The sequence below is a fragment of the Heterocephalus glaber genome, unplaced genomic scaffold (assembly GCF_053883595.1).
Source record: "Heterocephalus glaber isolate CG9 unplaced genomic scaffold, H.glaber_assembly_v1.0 deba00000621, whole genome shotgun sequence".
NCBI classification, from domain to species: domain Eukaryota; kingdom Metazoa; phylum Chordata; class Mammalia; order Rodentia; family Bathyergidae; genus Heterocephalus; species Heterocephalus glaber.
The window spans coordinates 5465482-5492383 of record NW_028258153.1 but is presented as its reverse complement, the minus strand read 5'-3'; the positions used below and the strand labels follow the sequence as shown (position 1 = coordinate 5492383).

Genomic DNA, 26902 nt, shown 5'->3' with positions numbered 1-26902 from the left:
TGCTATAAGTGGGGTAGTGGAGTCAGGAGTTAGGGAGGCCAGGAGGTGGGGAACAGAGTTGTCTGACCCTTCGTGGGTGTGGTCCAGAAAAGTAGCAAAGAGGAGGCTGAATACTCTGGGTGCAGCACTCTTCCTTGGGTGGCCTGGGAGTGGGCCATCTGCCCCCCCAGCATGCGCGCAAGTGGCTAGGGTGTAGTGAGAGTTTGGGGAACAGTTCCACCACCACAAGGATGCCTGCCCTGAGCCACGGGGTTTTCCCCTTCCCTGGCCTGGCTCCTGCCTGCCCGTGCCGCCGGTGAAACGCTGTTGACATGTCCTGAATTATTAAGCATGGGGTGGGCTCCGGAGCACATGCTGAGCGGAGCGGCTGGGGCTGCGCGGCGTGGCGGAGCAGCGCTCGCTCCCTCGCTCACTTGCTCGCTCGCAGGGACACACGCAGGGGCTGACAGCTGTGCTGGTGCTGATAAGGGAAGCCACAAGGAGACGATCGAGGAGAGAGACAAGCGGCAGCAGAGGCAGCAGCGGCAGAGGCAGCACCAGGGCTGCGGAGCTGCTGGGAGTGGGAGTGACGCCCCCACCTCAGGCCCCCACCCTGTCCCCGTCTTCCTCTCGCTTGCCCTGAGTTTAGAAGAGCAGCCGCTGCCACCACCGCCACTCCGGAGGGCACCAGGGCTGCCGGCCAGGGAGGGACAGGGGCAGTGAGGCTCTGGCCAGTCCCAGCAGCCAGGGACAGATGCCGATTGAGATTGTGTGCAAAATCAAATTTGCTGAGGAGGATGCGAAACCCAAGGAGAAGGAGGCAGGGGATGAGCAGAGCCTCCTCGGGGCTGCTCAGGGGGCAGCAGCCCCCCGGGACCTGGCTACCTTTGCCAGCACCAGCACTCTACACGGGCTGGGCCAGGCCTGTGGCCCACGTGCCCACGGACTACGCAGAACCCTATGGGCACTGGCTCTACTCACCTCGCTGGTTGCCTTCCTGTACCAGGCAGTCGGCCTGGCCCGGGGCTACCTGACCCGGCCTCACCTGGTGGCAATGGATCCCGCTGCCCCAGCCCCAGTGGCGGGCTTCCCGGCTGTCACCCTCTGCAACATCAACCGCTTCCGGCACTCGGCGCTCAGCGATGCTGACATCTTCCACCTGGCCAATCTGACAGGGCTGCCCCCCAAAGACCGGGATGGGCACCGTGCAGCTGGCCTTCGATACCCGGAGCCTGACATGGTAGACATCCTCAACCGCACCGGCCACCAGCTCGCCGACATGCTCAAGAGCTGCAACTTCAGTGGGCACCACTGCTCCACCAGCAACTTCTCTGTGGTGAGTTCTGCCAGCTGGGCCACCTGGCCTGGGGTGGCCAGAAGCTGGGGGGGTACGTGAGGGGGATCCTCAACAGGGTTTCCCTTCCTTCTGCTGCCAGAGGCAGGCCTCGCGTGTCTCCTCCAGCTGGTGCTTCCCTCTGGCTTCCCAGCCCTGGAGCAGTGGATGCTCCTAGTGGCTTACCCGGTGCCACTGCTCCTCTTCATGGTCCTGCAGCTGCTGCAGTGCCCAAGGCTGGGGCCAGGAGCATCTGGGGGTGAGCCCAGGGGTCTTGAAGCTGCTCAGCTGGCAGGGAAGGGCTGCACCATCCCAAGGCCAGACCAGCCGAGCCCTACTTTGCTCCTGCTCCCCTTTGCTTCTGGGGCTACTGGATTCTTCTTCCCACCAAACGAAGGTGACAGGGAGGGGTATTCGGGGGCTCTGGCTAGGGAAAGACTCAGGGCTGCCTTTGGGGGAGCTGGCCCAGCAACGGGCGTCGTGGACACTGGGTGCCAGTGTCTCTCCGTGTCTGTGTCTCTCACACCCCCTCACAGCCGCCCTCACACATCCCTCTTTCATGCTCCCCTCCGGCCTCTCCAGCTTGCCAGTGCCCCCCTCTGTCCCCTGTTCTCCCTGCTCCCTTGCACAGCTCTGGCTCTTACACTGGGATTCACTCTGTGTGCGTAACTCACCCATGGTGCTGGCACATGCTTCTGCCTGGGGACACAGTTTCCCACACTCTCTCGCACACACACAGTGTCCCTGTCAGTACACTCACATGCACACCTGCACACCCACACGCCCATGCACCCAGAGCTACTCGTCTCTGTGCCCATATCCCAGCTCCTAGCTGCCAAGGCTGGGGTCATGCTGTGGATGCCATCCCGCCTCCTGACACGCCCCCCACCTATGCCAACTGCTGCTCCTCATTCTCCGTGCGGGAACTGCTGGTGCAGTCGCTCACATACGTGTGATCACAAACACACGTACCCTCCCTGGGAGTGGAGGGTCCACTCAGGCTGCTCTGTCCTGCACTCCTCCCACAGTCAGGTGTTTGAGTGTAGCGGTGTGTCTTATTCGCTGTTTGTCTGTCGGGGATCCATTCACCCACAGTCACCAGCTATCTATTATTCATGGTGCTCGAGACGCCTGTCCCCACTCCACGGTTGACTCCCAGCATTGTGTATACGTGCCTGTGTTTCCTTCCGTGTCATTGCTGGCTGCATGTGCAAATGTGTGCTGTCAACATGGTGCCCACTCAGGCCCAGCCTCCTGCAGCGGTAAGAGACTTTCCCTCCTTGGGGCCCAGCCCCACGCCGAGGGTTTCACTCATTGCCTCAGTGTCACCAGAAAAACATGCTCCCACCAGGTTTCTGGCCCCCGCCGTGCCTGCCGTGTCTGGGGCCTCCTGCTGTAGAGTAGGAGGAGTTAGGTAGAAATAGAGGCACAGGAAGGAGAGAATTGTACTGAGAGCAGTCGTGGGGCATGGGCCTGTTACCTGGATGAATACCCTGTCTTCTAGGAAAAATCACTGCTCCCAGAGCCAAGGCTGGGAGCGTCCTCAGGAAGGAGGCCTTTAGGATCCATGGGTCTCCTATGTCCTACAGCCTCACCCCTCCATGATGGGGGGAGCTCAGGCTCAGCAGTTGCTGTTGGGGTAGAAATCAATGGGGTCTTTGTGTCCCCGAGCCCTGGTTGGGGGTGGGCAGGAAAGGGGAAGGGTAATGATAAGTCAGTGTCAGCATCAGTGGGAGGGAAGAGGAGGAAGAGACTGGGGTGGGGGTGCTGAGAGCCGGAGACTGAGGTTCCTACTGAGTCTCCTCCCGGAAGGGAGGAGATGCGTGGAGGCTACCGGAAGGGGGAGTCCCTGGGAATCCTGGGAGGGCTGGGAGGAGAGAAGGAGGATTTCCCATAGGTTCTTAGGTACCTTGGGGCTGGAGAGGGGAAGATGGAAGTTTGTGGGTCTCAGTTCTGGGGCTTCAGCCAGACGACAAGGGGAGAAGGGGCAAAGTAACATGGGCACAGAATTTCCCTTTGGTGTTCCTGGTCCCCAAAGCCCAGCCCAGCCTGGACTCCCGCCCTTCTATTCACACCCCACCCATCATCTGCTGAGTGACACTCCCTGGACCTGCATTCTCTGGCTGAGGATGCTGCAAATGCACCAGGGTCTGGAACTAGGAGTCAGGATGGGGCCCTTGATCCGTGGAAGAGGGGGTGTTATCTAGGCAAGAGTGGAAAAGGGACATGAAGACATGAGGGCTCCGAGGAGTGCATGAGGTCCACCATCAGCTCGGGGGAAGGACATGGAGTGCCTGGTGGGGGCTAGCGGGTCTGTGATGAGGATATGGGTACATGAACCAGTTGGTGGGGACCCCGTCAGGGTGCGGGTGGGGAAATGGTCAGCGGCAGCAACTGGCTTCAGGAAGGGGCTATTATGTGTTTTCTGTTGCTTACCCTGTTTCTTCCTTCCCACTCCCCACTCTACTGTGACCTTTCCTCTGGAATCCAAGTTAATAAATGTCACATTTTCCAGCCTATTTTTACTCCGGGTAATGTGCCCTCCCCCAGTCCCCTCAGCTGCTGCTCTTGTTTCTGTTGCCACTGCAATTGCTCTCACCCCCACGCTCCCAAATATCCTCTCAGCTACTCCCAATAAGTCAGCCAGTCAATAAACAGGAAGTTCTGTGCACCTACTATGAATTGGGCTCCCAGCTAGGAACAATGGGGGACAACAAAGAAGGGAAGCCCTAGTCTCCAGTCCCTGTCCTCAAGCAGCCTACAGTCTCATGGTAAAGCAGGGACAGGGATGCTCAAAAGCTTAAGCAACCATGCAAGAGTTAATCAGCCATGCAAGCAGTGTCATAAGGTGCCAGGATTAATTGCCGATGAGGTGCATGGATGGTAAGAGCCTGAGTTCAGAGAGAGAGAGGCCACTCTGGGCTGAAGAGGGCTGGGGAGGCTTAAGGGATAAGGCAGGTTGGCCATGGTTTGGCAAGGAGGAGAAGGAAGAGGGGAGAAAGGGAGGAGAGGGCACTGGGGGTAGGGGTGCTCTCTCCCTTTCCACCCTGCTCTCCTCTAGTCAACCCTCCAGTTCTCTTTCTCTTCCAGCTCAGTCTTATACCAACCCACTCCCATCCATACCTACTTTCACCATCACCTATATGTCACCCTCCCTGCTGCCTTGTTGAAGGCTCTCCCTTCCTACCGATCCCTGCCACCATCTGCTCCCCCCAACCTGTAATCCAGGCCCCAGCTCTACTTTCCCTGCTGCAGCTCTCTCACAGCCTGCCCACTTACTAGAAGGTGGAAATCATTCTTTCTCCCCAGCTTTCATTTCTTTAGCTGAATAACATAAGAGTGGCTCTGAAATTCAGCTTTCTTCTCTCAGCAGAGGGCTGCACACTGGAGGGGTCAGGTGGGTGAGTTCTGGAGCCACCTGATCGAGTGGATTTGAACCTTGGCTCTATCCTTTCAGCTGTGTGGGAACACATGTTTCTGTGAGCAACAGTTTCTGTAATCACTAAATAGGATATTCAAACTTAAACATTTGGGGTTGTTGTAAGGGTTGAGGAGAGATGCCTGTAAAGAGCTTAGCACGCTGCCTGGGACTCACATAGTATGCATTCTGTAAGTGTCAGCTGTTACAAATGCGGCTACCCCCGATCCTGGCTGTCTGTAACCTGTCCTCAACACCGCCTACTAGTTTCTGACTCCTCCTTTGGCATCGTCCTGCTCTCTGTCACCCAGTCTTCCTGCCTTGTGACCCCCAGGCTCACACCCATCTCTCTGCTGATGTGTCCTGAGTGTACACACACTCGACATACTCTCTAGGTCAGTGCTAGCCAAAGGAACATGCTGTGATGATGAAAGTGTCCCAGGCCTGCACTGTGCAACATGGTAGTCACTGACCACACGTGGCTGGAGAGCATTTGCAATGTGATTAGGCACGTGCAGCCAGGGGCCACTCTCTTGGACAGCCCAGCTCTCCATCCTAGGAATGAGGTTCAGGCTGCCTGGCTAGGGCATGGCTGGGATTAACAGCTGGGACCGGGACATACGGTGGGCTGTGATTGGAAGTCATGCTGTCTCCCCTCTGGGCTGGGCTCCCTGACTGGGCTGCTGAAGATGGGGCCTGTGTCTAGGGATGGGGGGCACTGGGGTGTCTAGAAACACACCGGATGTAATCGCATCCTTTTTCTTCCCAGGTGCAGACATGACCTTCGTCTTTTCCCTTCCATTCCACCATCTGTAAAATTGAGGCTTGGGGGAGGCTTTTAAGGAGGGAGGGGTAGGACCTAGCCCCTCTCCATGGGGTCCCCTGGATCTAGACAGCCCCTGAGGGACAGGAGACCAGGGCCCCATGGGCACCTCACTGTCTTCATCCCCTCTAGCCTCCTGGGCTTCTTTCCCCCTCCCAGCGCTCCTTCCCCACAGGCTGGTGACTGCCGTGACTATTAATCACTCACCCTGTTCTCTTCCTCTCTACTAATCAGGCACAATTAGACAAGGCCTCTTCCAGCTGGGCAATCCCCCTCCCTGCCCTCCTCCTTGCTCTCCCAGCCCTACCCAGCCACCACTCAGGACAGCTCCAAGGCTAGGGGAACACATCTTCAACTCTCTGGCTGCCACAGATCCCAGTTTGGGGCCCCTCGGCATTTGCCTCCTTCCAGCCCAGCTTCCTGCTTAGCCCCTTCTCTTTCCTGGTGTGCTCAGGCCAGTACTGACAGCCTCTGCCCCTCCTTAGCCATGGCTGGAGCTACTCCATGCCAAATCCAGCACCACTGGGTCTGAGGGTCTCGGGGCTGCCCTTTGCCCCTTTAGCTCTGGAAGGCAGGATTTTCTTCCTGAGGTCCGTCCAAGCCTCTTATCTACTAGCTGAGCTTAACTCTGACCCCATCCCCTGTGCAGCCCTTTGTCTCCTCTGGTCCCATCTTCCAAGACGTGCAAACCTTGAGTGCATTTAGTTCCACATCTAGTTCAGTGCTCATTGGTCCTGCGTCAGGAGCCAGGCACGAGGGTCAGGAAGGTTGAACCATGGGGAAGAGTGTGTCTGAGGAGAACTACAGATCCACTGGCCTTGAAGGGGGCAGGTACCTCTCAACTCCCCCTAGCTGTGGTCCCATCTTAGGGTGCCTCGTGTTGGTAGGTTTTTCATTTGTCAAGAGACAATCTAAATCTTGCTTATTTCAATACAGCCTTTCCTGATTTTAAAAATGCTGAGGGCTGCCTACAACTCAGACTGCAGAACACTTCCTGCTTACTGGTCCTGGCCACCTCTTACTCTGACTCGCCCTAGGCCGTCCTAAAGGGGGCGCTCTCCGCCTCACAGTGTAAGCAATGGAGTTGGTAGCAGGGCTTTCGGGTAGCCTGGCCCTTCGGGGAAGGGCAGGGACCGTTACTCCACTCCCTGCTGGTCGGCAAGGGCAATGAGGAGGGTCATGAGGGATGCTCCCCGCCTGGCCCCTTTCAGCAGCCCCGTGGCCTCTTCATTAATCAGGAATCAGCCCCGAGCTGGGCTCATTATCAGCTCAGCCTCTTCTGGCACTGCCGGAAGACGCTGATTAGCATTTGAAGAAAGGGCTCCCACGTACCGTCCTCCTCCGGGAAGGTCCTCCTTCTTTCTCCCCAACGGGGATCGGCCCTGGGCCCCTATCCCTGCCCTTTTGCTTCTCCGGAGGAATTTGCTCCCTCTTGTGGCTGGCGGCAGGGCTGCCGCGTTTGTTTGGCCAAGTATGGGCTGGGGGCGCGCAGGAGGACAGAAAGGATCAGGAATGGGGAGACAGGAAGAGTCCCAGGGAGCCCTAAGAATGCCTGGCCTCAACGCTGCTCCCCCGAGGCCCCTGAGTCAGAGGGTCCTGCTGGCCGGAGTGGAGGTGGCGTGAGCGGAGGGCGTCCAGCAGGGACTGCAGCCACCTGGGGCAGGGGCTGAGGGGGTGCCCTGCCCTTCCGGCTGCCCTGCGTCCCGCCTCCTTGGAGCAGCTGGGCAGGGGAGGTGGGGGACAGCTCGCTCCATAGGCAAGAGGCCGGAGCGGGGGAAGCCCTGCCAGGGTGTTTTAATTTTTATTTATTTTTAATTTATTATTATTGTTATTGGCAAATCGTGGTAGAGGTTTAGGATCTTCAGAGCCCTCCCAGGTTGGGGCGGGAATGGGGAGGGAGAGGCAGCCCGGACAGAGACTGAGCCTGGGGACAGGAGGGTCAGGGTGCTGTGGTTTTCCGGGAAGGAGGTATGGGGGGGCTGCACTTTCCCTGGCTCCCAGGCTAGGGGCCCGCAGCGCTGGAAACCCGACCCACCCCCAAACCTTCACCGTGCCCTTGGGACACCCGTTTCGGGTTGCAGGGGGAGCAGTTCCAGAGAGACAGGCATAGGCTGCGGCAGCCGAGGCAGCAGCGAGAGTTCAGAGAGGAGCCACGGCATGATTAAGGGGAAATGGAGGATTGATTTAGGAGGAAAGATTAAAGGAGCTAAATCCGCGGCGCTTGGCTCAGCGGTGACTAAGCGTGGACAGGATAATAGCTTACAAATGTGTGAAAGGTGTAAATACCAAACGGGGGGAGGGGAGGCGGCTGGGCGGGCCGGGGGAGCGGGGCCAGGGGGCTGGGCAGACCCGGAGAGCCGAGGACCCGTGGGCGACTGCTCTGTCGTGCTGGCAGTGGGGGTCTGGGGCGGGGGCGAAACGAGGTGGCTGGGAGTCCCGGGTTCCAAGCAGAGGTTTCGTTTCTTAGGACGGAGCTTCCTGGGCCTCGGCCTGCTCTCCACGTCTCTCCCCAGCCCGACTGCGGATCTGAGGTCGCGGGTTCAAATCCCACCCGAGTCCCTCGGCACCAGGCCTTTACAGTTCCCAGGCCCACCAGCCACCTTCCTCTCTGCATCCTTCCTCTCTAGACCCCCACCCGGCTGTCGGGGCTCCCGCCCCTCTCGTCCCCTCCCTGTCTGCGGCGGGCGACCGTGTCTCCCTCCTCGGTGGAAGCCTCTGGCGCTGCTGCGTGCGCGGAGGTCACTTTGCCGAGGAGCCGGGAGCCGGGGGAATGCAAATGAGGAAACCCAGGGAGGAGAGCGAGGAGCCGGAGGGAGGGCACTGCGCGGAGATGGATGCCTGCCCCGCGGGAGGGAGCGGGCGGGGCGGCGGCCTGGGGCGGGTCCAGCCTGCGCTGCTCCGGCTGTGAGCGGCGCAGGGGGCGGTCCCGGGGCCGGGGTCCTGGTGGGCGCCCACCTAACCACACACCACTGCCTCAGTGCCTGGGAGCAGGGAGCTCCCGCTGCCCGCCCGGCAGCAGCGGATGTGTGCTCCGCCACGGTGTACGCAAAACTCTTAAGGACAACTTCGCACGAGGGGCCGGAATGGCAGCGAAGGACTTGGTTACCTGGTAAAACCATTCTGGCCTGCAAAATTGACTTTCTAGGGTTTGAGGCCTAAGCTGTGGCTGCCTGGGGAACAGGCCGCACTGTTTACGCGGGTCCCGAGGCCTGACTTCTGCCCTGCAGGCTGGCCGCAGCCCCAGCCCAAGGCCTTGCCAGCCTCCTCCTTCCCTTCCGCCTGCCGCAGTTCTCACGTTCACATTTAAGCACATGCTGGGAACGCTTCCTAGGCCCATCTCGGGCAGGAAGTGGCCCTGCCAGGCACGCGGGTTTCAGGTCAGACCGGCAGGTTGTGTTGGCCATGTAGGTAGAAAAGCAACCCCCCACCCCCACCCCACTGCACCTCCAGGCCTCCTGGGGAACATTCTCCCCTTGTCTTGACTGTGGCATAGTCTGATGCCCTTTCAGGATGGTGGTGGGTCTACTTCAAGAAGCTCTCCTGGGCCCTCCAAGCCAAATCAAACTCCTGTTCCACCATGGAGGCCCTGACTAGGGCTCCATATCTTGCCCAGTAAACACTTTTAAATGAATGAATGTCTCCACAGCCAGACAACAAACTCCCGGAGGACAGAGATAATCTTCCTCTCAGATGTGTCCCCAGCATAAAACACAGTGCCTGGCACATTCGACAGGCTCAACAAAGAGTGTTGGACATAGGTGTTGTTTGAATAGTGTCAGGCACCCACCATTCCTGGAGCACCTACTCTTTGAGGCTGTGAGTGCTGACTCTGGGCCAACCTGCCTAACCCGCTGCTCTGCCACATTATGTGAGCCTGGCAGATAGATGTCCTACTCTCTCTGTGCCTCCAGGATCTTGTCTGTAAAACTGAGCCAATAGGAATAGTCCTCCCTGTCATTTTTGTGAGTGCTAAGGAGTTGATTTATGTAAAGTACTTTGGATTGTGCCCGGGACAGAGGAAGCACTCGGTCAATGTTGTCTCTTGCAAACAAGGTATGAAATTATATTGTTCCTTATAACAACTCTGGAGGGTCCCTATTTTGACTCCCACTTTACAGATGAAAAATAGAGGACCAGAAAGATTAAATGATTGCGTCCAAATCCCAGCGACTTAAGTAAGGGCAAAGTCCAGGGATAAGTAAGGTTGGGCTTTCTATCTGGGGAAGGAGAGCCATAGCTCAGAGACTGGGGGTTCCCCTAAAGCAGAGCTGCATCCTCGAGACAGAGAGCCCTGTCCAGATGGGCCCAGCGAGTCTGAAGTCACAGTGCTGGACCATCTCAGCAGGAAGCTCCCTACCCCCAATAGGCTGAGCACCGATCATACATCACTCTGAACTTCTGTTTAATCCTTGCTCCTAACCTGAGAAGGAAGAATTACCATTCCACCTTTCTAGATGTGCAGACTGAGACTCGGAGAGGTTAAGCCAGGCACCCTCTATTTTTGTGTATCCTGAGGTTGGTGGGAGAGGCAGGATTTGAACTCTGGTCTATCAGGCTCCAAAATCTGTGCCCTTTCCACATGTTATAATGCTTCTCTGTATCCATTTCCAGAAGCACCTCCAGCAGACAATGTCTGTCGTAGCTTGATTCATATTGGCCTCTACAGTACCATTATTACTAATATCGAGGCCTCATGTGTGATTTCACTTTATCCCCCACCCCCATGGGATCTCTCTGTGTTATCCAAGCTGAGTTTGAACTCCAGGGCTCAAGTGATCCTCCTTCCTCTGCCTCCCAAGTAGCTGGGACACGGGTATGTGCTGCCATACCTGGTCTACTTAATCTCTTTTGAGACTTACAACTACACTGTGAAATAAGAAGGAATTTCTGAAAAATGAGGAAAGTGAACTCCAGAGAAATCATCACTCCACGAACCAATGTCACGGGCAGTCAGTGGTGGAGCTAGGTCTGGGACCAGGGACTGGTGATTCCCAGGGGAGTGGCTGAGGCTTGTGGGGGGGCGTGGCCTGGCCTCCAGGTCTGAATTTGTGCCCTTCCTGTGTGTGCCCTTGGATATGGACTTTGCTAGCTCTAGGCTTCAGTTTCAGCCTCCTACAATGAGGGGTTGGACTGAGCACAGATATCCAAGTGTTTTAGGCTGGTGCCGTCTACCTTCCTCTGTCCCTGGGGAAGATAGAGAAGGAGGCTTGGAACCTAGACGCCATACAGCCCAGGCTCGGGAGCTGTCTGATCCTGGGGTAGCAGTCTCAGTCTCGGCTGGAGGAAGACATGTCCCCTTCAACTGGCCTGGTCTGGAACCCAGGGCAATGCAGGGTTAAAGAGAGTTTGTTCCAGAGAGAGAGAGGCGTGGAAGCACCATCAGAGGAGGGGCTGCTGGAATTTGGCAGATGGGGCTGCCATGGAAAAGTGGGGTGGGAGAGAGGTGCCAGGGTCTTGGCAGAAGCAGGGTGCCCAGAAGGTGGTGGAGATAAAGCCCAGGCTGCAGATTAGCTCTGGGATTAGCCCGGCCCAGTCTTCACTGCTCCTGGCTGCTTCTTATCTCCTGGAGGCCCAGGGCACCTTTTCTTCCTCCCACAGCTCTGAGCTCTGGCCCTGCTAATTGCCTATTAACCCTGTAGGCTCTGTGACTTTCGAGGAGGACAGGGGCTGGGAGGGCTCAGGGAAAAAGCCAGCCAGCCAAGAGAGCCATCTGGGGAAATAGGAGCTGTGATAGACGAGCTCAGGGGACCGAGAGCAACTATCGGTCAGGGGAGCAAGCCCTGGACAGATCTCTCCCAACTCCTGATCATTGTCTCAGACAGATCCAGAGAGGGGCTGGGGAGTAGAAGGGGGCACCCACAGGGGAGGACACCAGACCCAGGGAAGAGCCGAGGAGGAGACAAGAGACAGAGACTGGGCACCCAGACTAAGGGGTGGACAGAGAAGAAAGCAAGTGGAATAGAGAGGCAGAAGGCAAGGGACAGAGAGGAGAGAGGACAGAGGACATCCAGGAAATGGAGGCAGGGGGATGAAGAGGTCACCAGAGGGTCAGAGCAGAGAAACAGAGTCCAGAGGGACAATCGATCAGGTGCCAGGTAAAGATAGGACAGGCAGCTGGAGAAGCACTAGAGAGACAGGCTGTGATCAGAAGACCCAGGCTGGGGAGACAGACAGACCCAGCCGGAGACACAGCTGGGCTCTGGGCCAGCGCTAAAGGGGAGAGGTGATCCCAGAAGGATGCTGGTGGATGGGATCCAAGGGCATCCTGCCCGGAAGCTGTCCACCCTGGGTCCAGCGGTGGCTTTGGAGGCCACGTGCTCCAGCTAAAACCAGAAGGATGGGCCTGGGAGCCAAGGAAGGGAAGGGAGGGCCTGAGACGGGGACAGACCATGCTTGGCCTAGGATCCTGCCCTCTCTGTGATTGGGCCCTGGATTCTCAACTCCCATATACACACTGTCTTCCGGGCCAGTCCATGGGGAGAGAGCAGTGCACAGCCAGTGGGACCTTGTGGCTGAGCAGTCGTGCCGTCTCCATGGAAGAAACTGCGGGCTGTGCTCCCACCGAAGTTCTGCCACTTAGGAGCTGGCGGCTCCACAGCCACTGCCTGGGCCAGGGACCGTCTCCGGGGCAACACTGTGCTCTGCCCAGCAGTGAGGCCTGACCTGAGATGTGTCGGTGACGTGGTCCATAGAAGGTCCATTCCCTTCTATGTCCCTGAGACCTTAACTACTTCTACCTACATCCCTGCGTCACCCCCTGCCTCAGTGCACAACCAACTTGAGGTCACTTGTGCCAGGTAAAGACACCTTCCCAGGCCTGCATTCGCTCCATCCTGCACAGGGCTGGCTCAGTGTCCCATAACTCATGCCTGCATGGATCTGTTGGAGGCAAACACATGCCCCACTCAGGGCCAGGGGCTTCTACGTCATTCCTTTGCGGAACACCCACCAGCATTTTGTAAGTACCCGCCCTACTTTCCCATCCAGTTCCATTCTGTCTGAATCTCAGCTTATCCTTCCTTGCCATGTGCTGTGTTAACCAAGTCGCTTTCTATCTCTGAGCTTCAGTCACCTTACCAGGAGGCCAATGACCTGGATGTGCTGGTGCCTGCCTGTAACCCCAGCACTCTGGGAGGACAAGACAGGAGGATTGCAAATTCAAGCTTAATCTGGACAACTTGGTGACTTAGTGAGACTTTGTCTCAAAACAAAGTGTGTGTGTTGAGGGGTGGCTGGGGACGTAGTTCAGTGCCAAGGCAATGGGTTCAATCTCCAGTACTGAAACAAAGACAAAATCTGCAGAACTATACATCATGTGATTTCTGGGAGGGTCAGAGGAAAAAATAGATCAAAAGCCCTTATGGGATGGCCTGATACAAAGTAGAGTGTTTGATAGTGTTTGCCTGCCTTCCACTCCTCACCCCTCTTTCGGCCAAGCTTGCTGGACTCTGGTGGATCTGAGAAGGAAGCGGGGCTCCTGGCCCCAAGAAGTTGGCAGACCTGTGCTGAGGCTGAGTTCTGGGGAGACCACAGTGCTGTATGACAATCAGGGATTCACAGAGGTGACGTGGCAAGGGGACATTCGAGAGCAGCTCAAAACCTGGGCCCCCACCATCCTGGGCCTTTCTTAGCCCCTCAACTACAGCGTGGCCTCCAAACTGGCTGTGTCATAGAGAGCTGATTCCAGAATCATCTTGGTCCCAAACAGAAAGAGGTTAGGTACTGTGAGATGTTCGCAAATACTCAGATATTTCCTCCACTTGCCTTTCCACCCCACCAGGGGCCCGGGAATCTCACACTCAGTCCACCTCTGGGTTCCCCTGCCTTGGTGACATGTCCAGAACACAGGTCTAAACTCAAGCTGTCCTGCTGGCCTTTTGTCCATTGGTCTCATGCCTTCTTACTCCCCGTGATCCGAGGGTCAGCAGGTTGTTAGAAACACAGTGTCTCGCCCTATCCTCCACCCGTCTGACAAATCAGCACCTATACTTTAAAAGGTCCTCAGGTGAACTGTGTGCATGTGGGAGTCAGAGAATCATTGCTCTTGCAGATGATAGCAAATCACCCTCATTCTCTGAGCCTTGATTTGATTTCCTCATCTGTGGAATGGGGAGATGAGGACTGCAGTCCCACAGGGTGGTTGTGAAGATCTGATAGCCAGAGCACGCTGAGCATTTATTTGCGTAGTGCCTGTGGCACAGAGGGATTCCGGAAGTATCTTCGATCCCCAGATCCCCACGGCTGGCTGCCACACAGCGTGACACACAGCTGGGGACCAAGGATGTGGACCCGGAAGTTGCAGAAGGACAAGTGAGACATTGAAAAGCAGTAGATATGGACAGGAGAGGTGAGGAAGGTGCAGAGGAGTGGGGCGGAGGCGAAGTGGGAGTGGGAGAAGGTAGGGTCGCCGGACGCGGGCACATCCTGCCGTATTTCGTCTGGGTTGAGTTGGCTGAGTTGGCCACTGTCTTGAGGTGGGACAGGTGTGGGGTGGGGGAGCCAGCGATGACTGTGGGAACAGGGGGAGCCTTGTGACTACCGGATGAGTTCCAGCTCTCCTCACTAGCTGTGTGACTTCGCGTGAGGAACTTCACCTCTCTGGGAGCAGTGTCCCTCCTCTGTCATAAAGGAGATAATTAAACCAATCTGAAACCAGAGTTGCTGAGTGGACGAGACGGGCCAGTGGTAGACGTCGCCCTTCTGTAAACTGCAGGGTGCTTGTCATGCGTGTGCGTTTGTGCTGGGAACACAGGCAGGGTAGTTGGTGATGGATGAACTGTGTGCAGGGGAGGGTCAGGGTCATGGCGGGGCCGGAGGGCTCGACCTAGCACCCAGGTCCCCCGGTTCTCAGATCGCTGCGCGTCCGCCTCCCTCACCCTCGCCCTCTGCCTTCTGCCTCTCCGCCTGGAGCCAGGCTGTCAGGAGCTCTCCTCCCGCGCAGCTTGCAGCTTTGCGCCTGGTTCGTGCAGTGTGAACGTGTTCCCGGGCAGGGGGGCGGGGAGGCGCAGGAGCGTGATTGAGTGCGCTGACCCCTTGCCCCCAGGGAAGGTGCTGCCGGTGATGGGTTTGACCCAGGGGCTCGTCTCTGTAGGGTGAGCCTGGAAGGGGGAACTAGAATCCGCCTCTCCCGCAACCGCTTTCCCACCCCAGCTGCTCCATAACTCCAGGCGGCAGCTGAATCGCCAGCCCGAGCTTCCGCTTCCATCTCCGGGGAGTTAGCGCCATCTGGCGTCCATTCGAGAGAACTCTGCGCAGAGAGGAAGTAACTGCTTGTTAGGGTCCCTCCTGCCCACCTTGGGGCAGGTGCCGGGGACCCCAGGCAGGTTGCTGCCCCTGTACACTCACGCTAGTAAGGAGAGGTGCACAGTGGACAAGGAGACAAGTAAATGAACAAGATCATCTCGGGTCTTGGTAAGTAGCTTGAGCAAACTCAACATGGGTATATCATGTCTGAGTGTGACAAACAGGCTGTGTGTGTGTGTGTGTGTGTGTGTGTGTGTGCGCGCGTGCGCGCGCTCAAATGAGAGAGACAGAGACAGACAGAGATAGAGACGTGTGGGGTGGGTGCATTCCAGGAGAGGAAACAACAGCAATGAAGGCTGAAGAAGAAAGGAGAACCAGATATTTGAGTTTGTCACAGATCTGGGGGTGCATGGGCAGAAAAGGCAGGCGAGGGTCACATAACAGGGAGAGTTTTTTCTTTTTTTGAGACAGGGTCTCACTATGTAGTTGGCTGAGCTTGAACTCACTACTGTGTATATCCTAGACTGGCCTCACGACGATCCTCCGGCCTTAGCCTCTTGAATGCTAAGGTTACAGATGTGTGCCACCATGCCCTGCCTCACGTGGAGACTTTCAGGCTAGGGAAGGAATGTGACTTCATTCTCTTGAAAATGGGAAGCCATTGTTGTTTTTTAAAAATAAATTTTTCTTGTGTATATTTGAGGTTTACAACTTGACAGTGTGGGATACAGGTAATAAAGGCTGGCAGATGACTTGACTAGGTCTAGGTGTTCTGGCTGCTGTACAGAGAATGGAGGGAGGGGTGGGGGGAGGAGATGGTGGTGGAACAGGGTGGGGATTCACTGGGGATGGAGGGAAAATGGATTCTTTCAGAAGGAGACTGGCTCTGAAATATCTGTTGGATTGGATGTGGGGCTGAGATGGAGATTTCAGCGATCCTAACTTGGAAAATTTGAGTAGCCATGGTGGGCCCCTCTATTCAGAGGAGAATTAAAGTAGGGGGTTGGGATTCGGGAAAATATCAGGAGTCCTGCCAAGGACACATTGTAAGATGGAACTGCCTTTTAATCAGTTAAAGGAGGAAACCAGTAGAAAAGACGGAGGAGGCTGGGGATTTAGCTCAGTGGTTTCGCCGCCTGCTATGGAAGCGCAAGGACCCCAGTTTGATCCCCGGTACCAAAAAAAAATAAGAAAAGACAGAGGAACTCAGGGGAGAGCTGGGCTCTTTCTTCTTTCTTTCTTTCATTTTGAGAAAAGGTCTTACTGTGTAGTCTAGGCTGACCTCAAATTCCTGATCCTGCTGAGTGCTGAGATTATAGGTGTGCACCCCCATGTGTGGCTGAGAGCTGGGCTTTCTATTAGTTCCTTGGATATGGGGCAGGGGTGACCTCTGGTGGGGCCAGGGAGCTTGGAGCTGTCTCAGCCCTCCCTTCTATTTGCCCTCCCCCCTCAGGTCTATACTCGCTATGGGAAATGTTACACCTTCAACGCGGATCCACAGAGCTCACTGCCCAGCCGGGCAGGGGGCATGGGCAGTGGCCTGGAGATCATGCTAGACATCCAGCAGGAGGAGTACCTGCCCATCTGGAGGGAGACAAGTATGCAGGCGGGAAAGGGACAGGGGCTAGCCTGGGGACAGGGGCCTGGGCCTGCTCCCTGGGATGGGTCTCCAAAGGTCCTCATCTCTGCCGTGCAGACGAGACGTCATTTGAAGCAGGCATCCGGGTGCAGATCCACAGCCAGGAGGAGCCACCCTACATCCACCAGCTGGGGTTTGGTGTGTCCCCGGGCTTCCAGACGTTTGTGTCCTGTCAGGAGCAGCGGGTGAGCGCCCTCTGCTAGGCCTGGTTGGGCAGAGGGCTGGGCCACTGTGCTCAGAGAGGATGCTGACCAAACCCATGGTCCAGAAACTAACGGCCCCCACAACCCTTGCTGGAGCTGGGTGCTGACAGCTGGGTGGGACTCCCAGTTTTGACCTCCTGCTCATCTCTGCAGTTGACCTATTTGCCTCAACCCTGGGGCAACTGCCGGGCCGAAAGCGAACTTGGGGAGCCTGAGCTGCAGGGCTACTCTGCCTACAGTGTATCTGCCTGCCGGCTGCGCTGTGAAAAAGAGGCCGTGCTCCAGCGCTGCCATTGCCGGATGGTGCACATGCCAGGTGGGCATTGTGTCCACTGTGTGCTCGGGCAAGTGCCTGTGTACATGTGTGCATATCCATGCCTGTGTGAGTGTTCTTGTGTAGATGTTTGGGATCTTATGTGTGCTTGCAGAGCTGCATCTGCACTTGCAAGCATGCATATACTTGTGTGTGTGTGCTTGTGTATTTTTGGAGTTTGTGTGCATGCACTCAGATACACGTATACAAATGTGTATGTGTGTAGATGCTAGGATGCCTGGGTTTTCATGCATATGTATGCATGAGTGCGTATAAGTTCTTCTGTTCTGTGTGTGTGCAGACATGCACATTTGTGTGCATGGCCACACTTGATTGTGTGGTGAAGGAGAGGGGTAGGGACCATAGATTCCAGGAGTCATCTTCTCTCCTTTCAGGCAATGAGACCATCTGCCCGCCAAACATCTACATTGAGTGTGCCGACCACACGCTGGGTCCGTGCTGCCTTCCCCCTTTCCTTCCTCTCCATCACTGTTCTCCTCTTTCTGTACCTTTCTCCTCGCTGTCCTGGCTCTTCTCCTCCTTGTCTCTCCCTGAGGGTTCTTCCTGGGGGCTGACCCTTATCCCATACCTCAGGGGGTCTGAGGAACTCCGCAGGTGCAGACACTTGGGTAAGTGGTGACTGCAGCGGGGAGGGGAGGTTGCAGAGAACCCAGGACTGGGAGTGAAGGCCTGGGCTTTGCATCTTGATTTAGCCAGTGAGCTCACCCTCTCTGGGAAAGTGAAATGACTTCTCTCTTGGTCTCAGGAAAAATGCATTGCTGGTTATAATTGTGGGTAAGGCAAACCCCATCTGTCCATAGGTCTCGCCTGATTTGCAATCCATCCATCCATCCATCCATCCATCCATCCATCCATCCATCCATCCACTGGTTGGTTCATTTGTTGTTCAGATCTCTACAGCCTGTGCTGGGTGCTGAGTTAAGAGTGGGAACAAGATCCCTGCCCTTGGAGAGTGTACAGCCCAATAGGGCTATGGACAGCTGTGGTGTGGTAAACAGCTGTGTGGTAGTTTTGGGATAGGGACACTTAGAGGTGCTATGAAGCCCGAGGAAGGGGCATGCAGCCCCACCAGGGAAGGCAGAGGATTCCTAGGGGAAGTGACACATCAGCTGTGGCTTGAAGAGTGTATGAGAGTCAGCCAGGTGTAAAGGGGGACATGTTTTAGGCAATGGAAACTGTGTGTTAAGGATCTAGTGGTCAGAGAGAGCATGCTTTGTCTAGGGCCCTGAAAGATTGGTGTGGCTAGAGGCAGAGAGCAGGGGAAGAGCAGAAAGGGGAGGCTCTGGGAAGCCAACAAAGGCTGAAGGCAAGGCAGGAAGGCCAACTGGTTTTCTGCAGGGGAGTGTGGTAAGATGTGGAGAGTGGATAGGACTCGGAGCGGCCATGAGCTTATTTCAGTAATCCAGATGTGATGGGGTCCTGGGGATGGGGATTTGAGATGCTGGGGCATCAGGCACACCTAGACCTTCTCCATCCCCTGTACTACCTGCACCTTTCAAACAGGTGAGTGAGAGTGTTCAATGAAGGAACAGATGAGCTGGGCATGGTGGCACATCCTATAATCCCAGATCTCTGGGAAGCTGAGGAAGGAAGATTATAAATTTGAGCCTAGCTTGAGAAACTTTGCAAGACCTTGTCTAAAGATAAAATTAAAAGGTCTGGGGATATAGCTCAATGCAAGGGGCTTGGGTTCAATACCCAATATGATTGGGGGGGGGCAGATGTATGATCATGGATAAGAGAGCCCTAAGGGATTGAGAGTCCACAGAATTAAGGACACCAGGGAGTCTTCGCTCTTTCAGGTCTGAATGGAGAACTATGGAACCCAGAGAGACCAGGGGATGCATTTAGCACCATCCTGGGGTGTGGAACAAGGTGGAAGTGGATGGAGAATGGATCTGAAGGGCCACAGAGAAACCTAGCACACTGAGTGTGTGAATCCTGACTGTCACTTGTTCATCCATCCATCCATCCATCCATCCATCCATCCCAGCCATCCCAGCATCCTCTCCATGCCTCTTAATGGGTCTGAGGCCTCATGTAGTTGACTAGCTCTGGCAGATGAGCTCTGATCTTTCTCTGAACCATGGGACCTCCCTGTCCTCGGGGATTGGGGACAGAAGGGTAAGCCTGTGGAAGGTCCTGCCTTCCAGGATAGTCTGTAGCTCGTCCAGGGGGACCCCAAGTTGGTGCCCTCTAGGAAGGCCAGGGCTGGCCCTCACTGTGGACATGCCTGCCTCTGTATAGCCCCAGTGCCCCCTCCCTGCAGCTAGTGGGCCCATGGCCTCCTTCCCCCACTGCAGCTCGGTGTCTCTGTGTTGCAGATTCCCTAAGTGGGGGCTCCGAGGGGCCGTGCTTCTGCCCTACCCCCTGCAACCTAACTCGTTATGGCAAAGAAATCTCCATGGTCAGGATCCCCAATAGGGGCTCAGCTCGGTACCTGGCAAGGAAGTACAACCGCAACGAGACCTACATACGGTATGTGCTTCCACATGGGCTGTGGTGTGGTGTGTTTGTGTGTGGTGCACAGTGGTAACTGGGTGTGAGCTGATCCTTGTGCATGATGGGGCTTCTGCCAGGAATGTCGCTTGCAATCATTTTCTTCTAACTACCTTCCTATCCATCACGTCACATCCTGTGCCACCTCCAGGGGAGCACTTCTGGTCCAGAGCCTTTCCCATAAGCTCCCACAGCTCCCTGTACATATCTCTGCCATTGCATGGACCCCATTATGTAGAATCCTTTGTAGGCCTCTCTCCCAGCAATCTATGGAGCAGTTAAATGCACACAGAGTGAATGACATGCTGAGGGAGGGCAGGAGGGTGGAAGGGGAGAGGAACAAGAAGGGGCCACACTGAGCCTTGAGTCCAGTACCTGGCAGCCAATCAACAAATGCTCAGCATGATCCGTGCATCAGGCCCAGTGCTGAGTTTCATGGGGACAGATGACTATGACACAAAACCAACACACAGTTTGTGAATGAAGCACGTTTGATAGCGTAGTACTGATTTGCAGGCCCCAATGGGCCTTTGAGTTTGAGAGAAGGGAAAGAAAGCATCCCAGTTAGAACTCTAGGTGGTGCTGGGATGACCCTGGGCATTGGGAAGACTGTGTGGAGAGAAGCTGAGAACGCAGTTTGGGTAAAAAGACACAGAGCAGGGCCTGGGAGTTAGCTCGGTGGTTCCAGTGCCTGCCTTGAAAGCGTAAGGTCCCATCCCCGGTACCAAAAAGACACAGCGCAACAGATTCCAGGCAAGAAAGTCAAGCAGAGGAATTTTAGAGTGGACTGATGGGCAACAGGGAGCCCCCAAAGGTTCTAGAAAGGCAGAAGCATGAAGCAAAGTGGTGGTTGTTGGAGAGCTGGCTCCTGGTGCTTGCTGTTGGGAGACAAATTATAAAGGCAGCATACATCTGGGGCTGCCTCCCTCTATGGCCTAGGGAGTCTAAGGGGCTGGTTACCAGCTCCCCAGAACCTAGGGAGTTTAGATCAGGATGTGCCAGGCATGGGATGCCCCTGTCAGCAGCCTCTTTAAGAAGAGCAGCCCCACACGGATGTCCTTTCCTGTCTCCACAGAGAGAACTTCCTGGTCCTAGATGTCTTTTTCGAGGCCCTGACCTCTGAAGCTATGGAGCAGCGAGCAGCCTATGGCCTGTCAGCCCTGCTGGGTGAGACCGGGTCCCTGCCTCACTGCCCTGGCTGGATCAGCCCATCCTGCCCCTGACCTTGCCCTCCTGCTCCCCAGGAGACCTCGGGGGACAGATGGGCCTATTCATCGGGGCCAGCATACTCACACTGCTGGAGATCTTGGACTACATTTATGAGGCAAGGGAGCGGGAGCGGGAGCGGGAGGGAGCTGGGAGTGTGGAAAATGCAGATGGGGCAGTGCAGGCTCCCGGTGGGGCTGGGCTGGAATGACGCTGGATTGCTGGGCAGCGAGTCCTATAAGCTGGGCTGGTTAAGGCCCTCCCTTCCCGAGCCCACTGCTGTCCTCCCCCTGCCCCTCAAGGTATCCTGGGACCGGCTGAAGCGGGTGTGGCGGCGGCCCAAGACAGCCCTTCGGACCTCGACTGGGGGCATCTCCACTCTGGGGCTGCAGGAGCTCAAGGAGCAGGTAAGGAAGAGCTCTGAAGAGCATGCAGCCAGCCCCACTCCCCAGGACTGAACACCCCGAGATCCTGAACTAACCTGCTGGGGTGGGGGGTCCCCAGGAGACAGGGAAAGGCCCTGTGTGAGGCCTGGGGCCACTGCTTGAGTCCTCCCATTCTACTCCCCTCTTCATCTTGCAGAGTCCCTGTCCCAGCCGGGGCTGTGCTGAGGGTGGGGGCGCCAGCAGCCTGCTCCCCAACCACCACCACCCCCACGGCCCCCCAGGAGGCCTCTTTGAAGACTTCGCTTGCTAGGATGGTGCTGTGTCAGAGAGGACCCAGGGTCTGGGACCCTCCCTGGATCCCCAGCTTCTCTCCTCCTGATTGTGGGACGGAAGGCCTGGGGCAGCCCAGGGCTGAGGGGAGAGGGTGGTGCTCACTGCAGGCCAGCACTCAGCTCTGGCTCTCACGAGACCCTTGCCCCAGCTTCTAAGCACAAGGCTCCTCCTTGTCCCAACTTCCCACTCCCAGGCTGATACCCAAGGAGGTCTGGGGACCAGACCAGGGGCCCCTGTGGCAGGGAGGAGGGAAGGAAAGAGGGAGGTGGAGCTGGAGCCCAGAACTCTCTGTACATTTGTATATACTTAGGGAGGACAGGGTGGGGGTGGGGTACAGATGTAGGAGGTGGGTGGGTGATTCAGGGAAGGCCAGGGTCCCAGCCAGATGTCAGCAGGAGAGGGTGAGCCCCAGGAGTCAGCGTGCTGGGCTGGTCCTACTTCCCCCTCCCCCCAGCTCCCGTCAGGGCAGAGGGAGTGGGTGGCCCAGCAGGCCTGGCTCAGCTCCCAGCTCCCCCTGCACCAACCCCAGCCCGAGTACCTTCCACAGGGAGCAGCCAGACCTTTCAGACCTTGGCTGAGCTTGGGGGATGGAAAAGGACCCTTCTTAGGCCTCTTCCCTTCCAGACTGGTTTTATAAAGTGCTGATGAAACTGGGAATAAAGAGGCATAAAGAACTCTGTGTGTGTTTGTGTATGACCCAACATGTGCTGGGGGCTGGGCATATGCAGGACTTGGTCCCTGAAAAAAGAAACGCAGGCCCCAGCAGTGACAGGGCATCTCCACCCTCAGAGTCAATCCTCCCCCCACCCCATGCCTACTTTCCAAAGACTTGGATTCGTCAGTCCACACGCAGCCAGTTTATTAAAGGCAGGGAGCTTCATCAGGGGTCCAGAAGGGAGAAGGTGGGAGGTGCCCCCTTCTTCTCTCAGGTCCCCTGTTCTCCAACAATTCATCTGCAGCCCAGCCCCCAGGATAAAACCCCAGGAGGCATGGCTGGCGTCAGGCAGACTGTACTGCATAAATACACGGAGGCCACAGCCTGAATCAGCAGCGTCAAGGGGACGGGAAGACTGGGCTTGGGGCAAGAAGGGGTGGCTCTGGGGGCACCTCCCTCAAGGCTTGTCCTGAGCCCCTGGGCCCCCAAAGCGAGTTAGGGGACCAGCGGGCTGCCCTGGGGTCTAAGGCTGTGGCCAGCCCTGTCCCGCGAGGCTGGTATGGGGCTCTAGGTTGTTGAGGAGGAATGGGGCAGGATGAGGTGGTGCCAGGGTGCAAGGGCCCAGGGCGGGGTCAGGTGCTGTTGCCCTGCTCCTGCTCAAAGAGCACCATTGCGAGCTGGGTTCGGGAGCCAAGGCCCTCGAGCATGCTCTGGCGGCAGCGGTGGTACAGGTCCTCACTGAGCAGAGCGCTGCACCACTGGGCCCGGTAGCGCTGCAGCAGCGCTGGCTCCACTGCCCGCAGCACGTGCAGGCTAGAGAAGCGCAGGAATAGCTCATACACATCCAGGCTTTCCAGCAGCTCCTCCTCCTGCTCCGAGGCTGCTGCCAGCTGCCCTCGAGCAGCCACATAATCGGAGTTGTAGAAACAGGCCTCGCTGGCCGTCTGGCGATCAAAGCGGCCTGTGTCGCGGCCCAGCTCTGGTGGCCAGGGTCCCTGTGGTGGAGCCACGGCCGGGTGGAAGGCCTGGAAGTGCATGGGAAAGAAAGCCTGCCAGCCAGAGATGGCGTGCATGCGGCAGCGATTCAGGAATTCAGGTGTGAGCACCGTGTCTGGCCCGGCCAGCAGGAATAGTGTGTCCAGCGGGTGCTTCTTGGAGAGTAGATCCATGAGGCGCAGTGGAGAGGGTGCAGCTGTTTGTACACTGAGCCAGGGCACCCGGGCCCCAGGAAAACGCCTCTCTAACTCTGCCACATGGGCCTTGACGGGTGCAAAGACATCTGCATGGGCTGCCCGCTGGGCCTGGCGTGGTTCATACAGTAGTAACAAAGTCAGGGCTGCTGCATCACCAGGCTCCAGGGCTGCAGTGGCAAAGGCCTCCAGGAAGTTAGGGGCCAGGTCACGCTCAGTCGCAGCCAGAGGCAGCAGCACAGTGAGACGTGAGGCCTCTGTGACATAGGGCACAGGCAAGATCTCCACTCGGCTCAGCGGCCGGAGCAGCTGAACCCGGCGGGTGAGGGGCCTGCGGCCACCCTGAGGGGTCAGTGCCTCCAGCTGCAAGTCCAGTGTGTACTCCATACCCCGGGCTGGATCGAAGCGTCGGTAGCCATTAACCAACTGCTGCTTCTGGAGTCGCAGGGCTGGGTGGTAGCGGCGATTGAGCTCTTCCAGGGCTGCCCCCAGGACATCAGCTACATCGGCTCGATCAGCCCCACGAAGTGGGCAGCGAGGTGAGCCATCAGCACAGGAGAAAGCATGCTGCTCTGTGAAGTAGTCCCAGCGCAGGACCTCAAAGCGGGAGGCAGGGCGGGATGGTGCTGGGATGCCCACGGGCCAGGTGGCAGCACGGTCTCCATCAGCAGCCAGACGGCTGGTGTTCTGGATCTCCCACTGGGCCAGAGAAACAGGTCATGAGCAAAGCAGAGCACACATCTGGGGGCCTGGGACAGCAGTGGGTACCTCAGTACCCTGCCAACCTCTTGCACTCAGGGCCCCCACCTATCCTTTCTGCACATGGAGGCAGCTTAAAAGTTAAGAGGCATTTCTGGGAGGCTCTTCAGAGAGGTGGAATCAGGACTGGATAGCAAGTTTGTTTGGTGATTCTACCATTAACTTTTTGTTTCCTGGGACCTCTGAGACCTCAGACCCTGCTCCCCCTCTTCTCCAATCACTTCATTCTTTCCACCCTCAAGGCCAGGCCATACCTGCAACTCCTGGATCTCCTGGTATGTGCGTTCCAGCTCAGCCCTGGCAAAAGCCTTGTGCAGCTGGTACATGTGCACAGGGTCACGCACAGGATGGGCTGTCAAGGCACTTCGGAAGCGAGGATCCCCTTCCTGTACAGACTCCCCAGGACTCAGCTCCAGATAGTTATAGTGCACCCCCTGGGGAGAAGGGAAGAGGACCATTATGGGAAGAATGACATATTAATTCCCCTCTTATTTCACAGTATCTCATCTCCTCATCCTATAATCCACTGTGGATTTGGAGTCAGTTTTCTTTGGGTTTATGTCTACTTAAGTGACCAGTTGAGCTTGTGTGACCTTAGACAAGCCTCTGGCAGCTCATCTGTGAAACAGACATGCAATGTCTCAGAGCTGTCCAGGCTCAAATAAAATAAAAACTAACACTAAACACCGTGCAAAGTTCCCTTATTTTCTCTAATTCTTATAGCAATCCTGCATGATAATGGTTTCCATTAGCATGCATAAGAATACTGAAGCTCAGATTTATTAATTTATCCAAGGTCTCAGGGATAGAAAATAGAAAATAACTGGCATGGAAACCCAGGCCTGTATCTGAACCCTCTGCCCTCAGAAGAAGAGGGCAAGCTCAGCCAGGAGGTGCCAGTGCGGAGGCTTATCTTCCCACCTCGTGGTCACCAGTGCAGCCCACCCCGGTGGCATCTATAATGCAGCGTCCCAGCCACTCGTCAGGGCGTGCACTGACGATGTCATTTCGGCAGCCTTCCAGGTGGGGGCGCAGCTGCTGGAGCAGGGTGCGCGACAGCAGTACCCCAAAGCCTCCGTGGCAATAGCGGCCTTGGGTGGCCTCTCCGCCGATGAAGTCCTGGGGCCGGCCTAGATACAGGTGGGCAGCTGAGGCCAGGCTGAGGCGGCCAGTTAGGCGTGCCAGTCCGTGAGCCTCGGTGTAGGTGGCATCAGGCACTAGGAAGAACCAGTCAAAGTCGTCACCGTGCTGCTCCAGCAGGTGGCGCAGCGCCAGATGCAGGTGCCCGATGGGCCGCTCTTCGCCCAGCGTCACCAGTGCCATGCCAGATGGTGTCCGGCGGCCCCTCGAGCCTGTCAGGAACACCACGCGCTCTAGTCGGTGCCCCAGCGTTCGGTTCACAGCCACACCCAGCGTGGCCAACGTGGCCTGTGAGGTCAGCACCGCCACCAGCAGCCTCTGCCTGATGCCCAGCTCTGTGCTGATGTATCGAGTCCTGGAGGAGGAGAACTCAGGGTCAACAAAAAGGCAAGGCAGGCGGGAGAAGTACACACAGGTCCAGCAGGTTCTATCTTCTCAGGCCGTTTCTGCATCTATGCATAGGATAAGAGTAACATCTATCTCCCAGGGGTCGTAGGGATTAAATGCAATACCTGTCTTATCCACGGCATATTTTGCATTGAGAAGATGGCAATATCCATGCAGATAGACCCTATATCATGGGTCTGAATCCTGACTTCACTACTTAGTAGCTGTATCTTTCGTTTGATATGTTACTTAACCCGAGTCATCTGTAAAATGGACTGGTTTTGGCTATTTAAAGCACTTGGCAAATGTTTGTTGTACCATGAATATACTTATTTCTATGTAAATACGCTGCTATACCATAAAAACATCACATAAATGATGTAAAGGAATATATGGTACAGAGGAGTATTGAATGTGTTTGGGGAAGGGACAAACTAGGAGAGTAAGTCACATGTGAAAAGCAGAAAGTTGTAAACCAGGAATTTGAGTCCAGTGTTACTAAGGAGAAATTATTTCAATTCATAACCAGCCATTCTTGAGATGAGTATATTTCTTTTACCCCATCTCACCCCAGGTGGACCTAGTAACCCAGGCAGCAGTGAGATACAGGTAAATTCTAGTTCTCCCCTTTCTCTTTCCCTTTCTTTTACGCACTCTATACACCAGTTGTTTCTCTAACCCCTACAGCCCAGCCAGGAAGCTAAGAGGATCTTTGGGGGACCACCGGTGGAATCGGTTTAGGACAGACCTCCGGCAGGTTCAACTCAGGCCAGGATGAGACCCAGAGGGGGCCTCAAACTGGCCCTACGGCTCGTGGGTAAACAGGGCTATAGGAAGTTATCCGGGCCCAAAGACTTCCTGGTCGGCCAGCCCCTTCCTTCCGGAGCCTGACCCGGCCTCCGGCGGCCTCCCCTGCGCGCGCGCCCGTCCGGGTCGGTGCCCAGGGAGTGGGGCTGGCGGAGCGGATCGTTACCTGACGGCCTTCTTGGCGGCCTGGCCGGGCTTTGCCGGGTGGTAGGGCAAGACACGCGGCTCCCAGTTCTCCCCGGCGCCCGCGCCGGCCCCGGGCCTCTCGCGCTCGGCTCCCGACTGCACCGAGTTGGGCCGGCGAGCTGCGTTGGTGTTGCCGTGCGGCTGCAGCTCAGAGTCTCCGGGCTGGGGCGGCCCTGGGCCGCACGGCTCCTCCACCCAGGTGACGCTGAGCAGGCTCAGGGTGAAGCCCAGGGAGATGCCCACGGCCACGGGCCCCGCGGGCCTCAGCACAGACAGCAGCAGCGATGCCCGCATGGCGCCGGGACCGCGGGCCCCCGGACCCCGCGCAGCCCCAGAGCAGGTCGAGGAGGCTCCGAGGGGGCGGGACAGGGGAGGGGGCGGA

At 56.8% G+C, this 26902-nt stretch overlaps 2 protein-coding genes across 2 annotated transcripts; one reads left to right on the top strand and one right to left on the bottom strand.

Moving 5' to 3' along the window:
* The first annotated feature begins 733 nt into the window (after positions 1-733).
* Asic4 (acid sensing ion channel subunit family member 4) lies at positions 734-22070 on the top strand. The gene is made up of 10 exons (XM_004864511.3): positions 734-1315; positions 16250-16394; positions 16493-16620; positions 16792-16954; positions 17347-17403; positions 19297-19450; positions 20547-20638; positions 20716-20795; positions 20980-21084; positions 21260-22070. The coding sequence occupies exons 1-10, from the start codon at positions 734-736 to the stop codon at positions 21371-21373; spliced, it is 1620 nt and encodes a 539-aa protein (XP_004864568.2). The 3' UTR covers positions 21374-22070.
* A 168-nt stretch (positions 22071-22238) lies between these two features.
* On the bottom strand, positions 22239-26814 carry Chpf (chondroitin polymerizing factor). Its single transcript, XM_004864492.4, has 4 exons — positions 26501-26814; positions 24922-25495; positions 24255-24434; positions 22239-23940 (listed from the first exon to the last, which is right to left on the bottom strand). The coding sequence occupies exons 1-4, from the start codon at positions 26812-26814 to the stop codon at positions 22684-22686; spliced, it is 2325 nt and encodes a 774-aa protein (XP_004864549.1). The 3' UTR covers positions 22239-22683.
* Positions 26815-26902: the final 88 nt, after the last annotated feature.

Coding starts and splice junctions, on each gene's coding strand:
- Asic4 (XM_004864511.3), top strand. CDS start 734: ATGCCGATTGAGATTGTGTGCAAAATCAAATTTGCTGAGGAGGATGCG. Junction 16,395..16,492: donor GCCCATCTGGAGGGAGACAA/GTATGCAGGCGG, acceptor TCTGCCGTGCAG/ACGAGACGTCATTTGAAGCA. Junction 16,621..16,791: donor TGTCCTGTCAGGAGCAGCGG/GTGAGCGCCCTC, acceptor TCATCTCTGCAG/TTGACCTATTTGCCTCAACC.
- Chpf (XM_004864492.4), bottom strand. CDS start 26,814: ATGCGGGCATCGCTGCTGCTGTCTGTGCTGAGGCCCGCGGGGCCCGTG. Junction 25,496..26,500: donor GCCGCCAAGAAGGCCGTCAG/GTAACGATCCGC, acceptor CTCCTCCTCCAG/GACTCGATACATCAGCACAG. Junction 23,941..24,254: donor AGGAGATCCAGGAGTTGCAG/GTATGGCCTGGC, acceptor TCTCTGGCCCAG/TGGGAGATCCAGAACACCAG.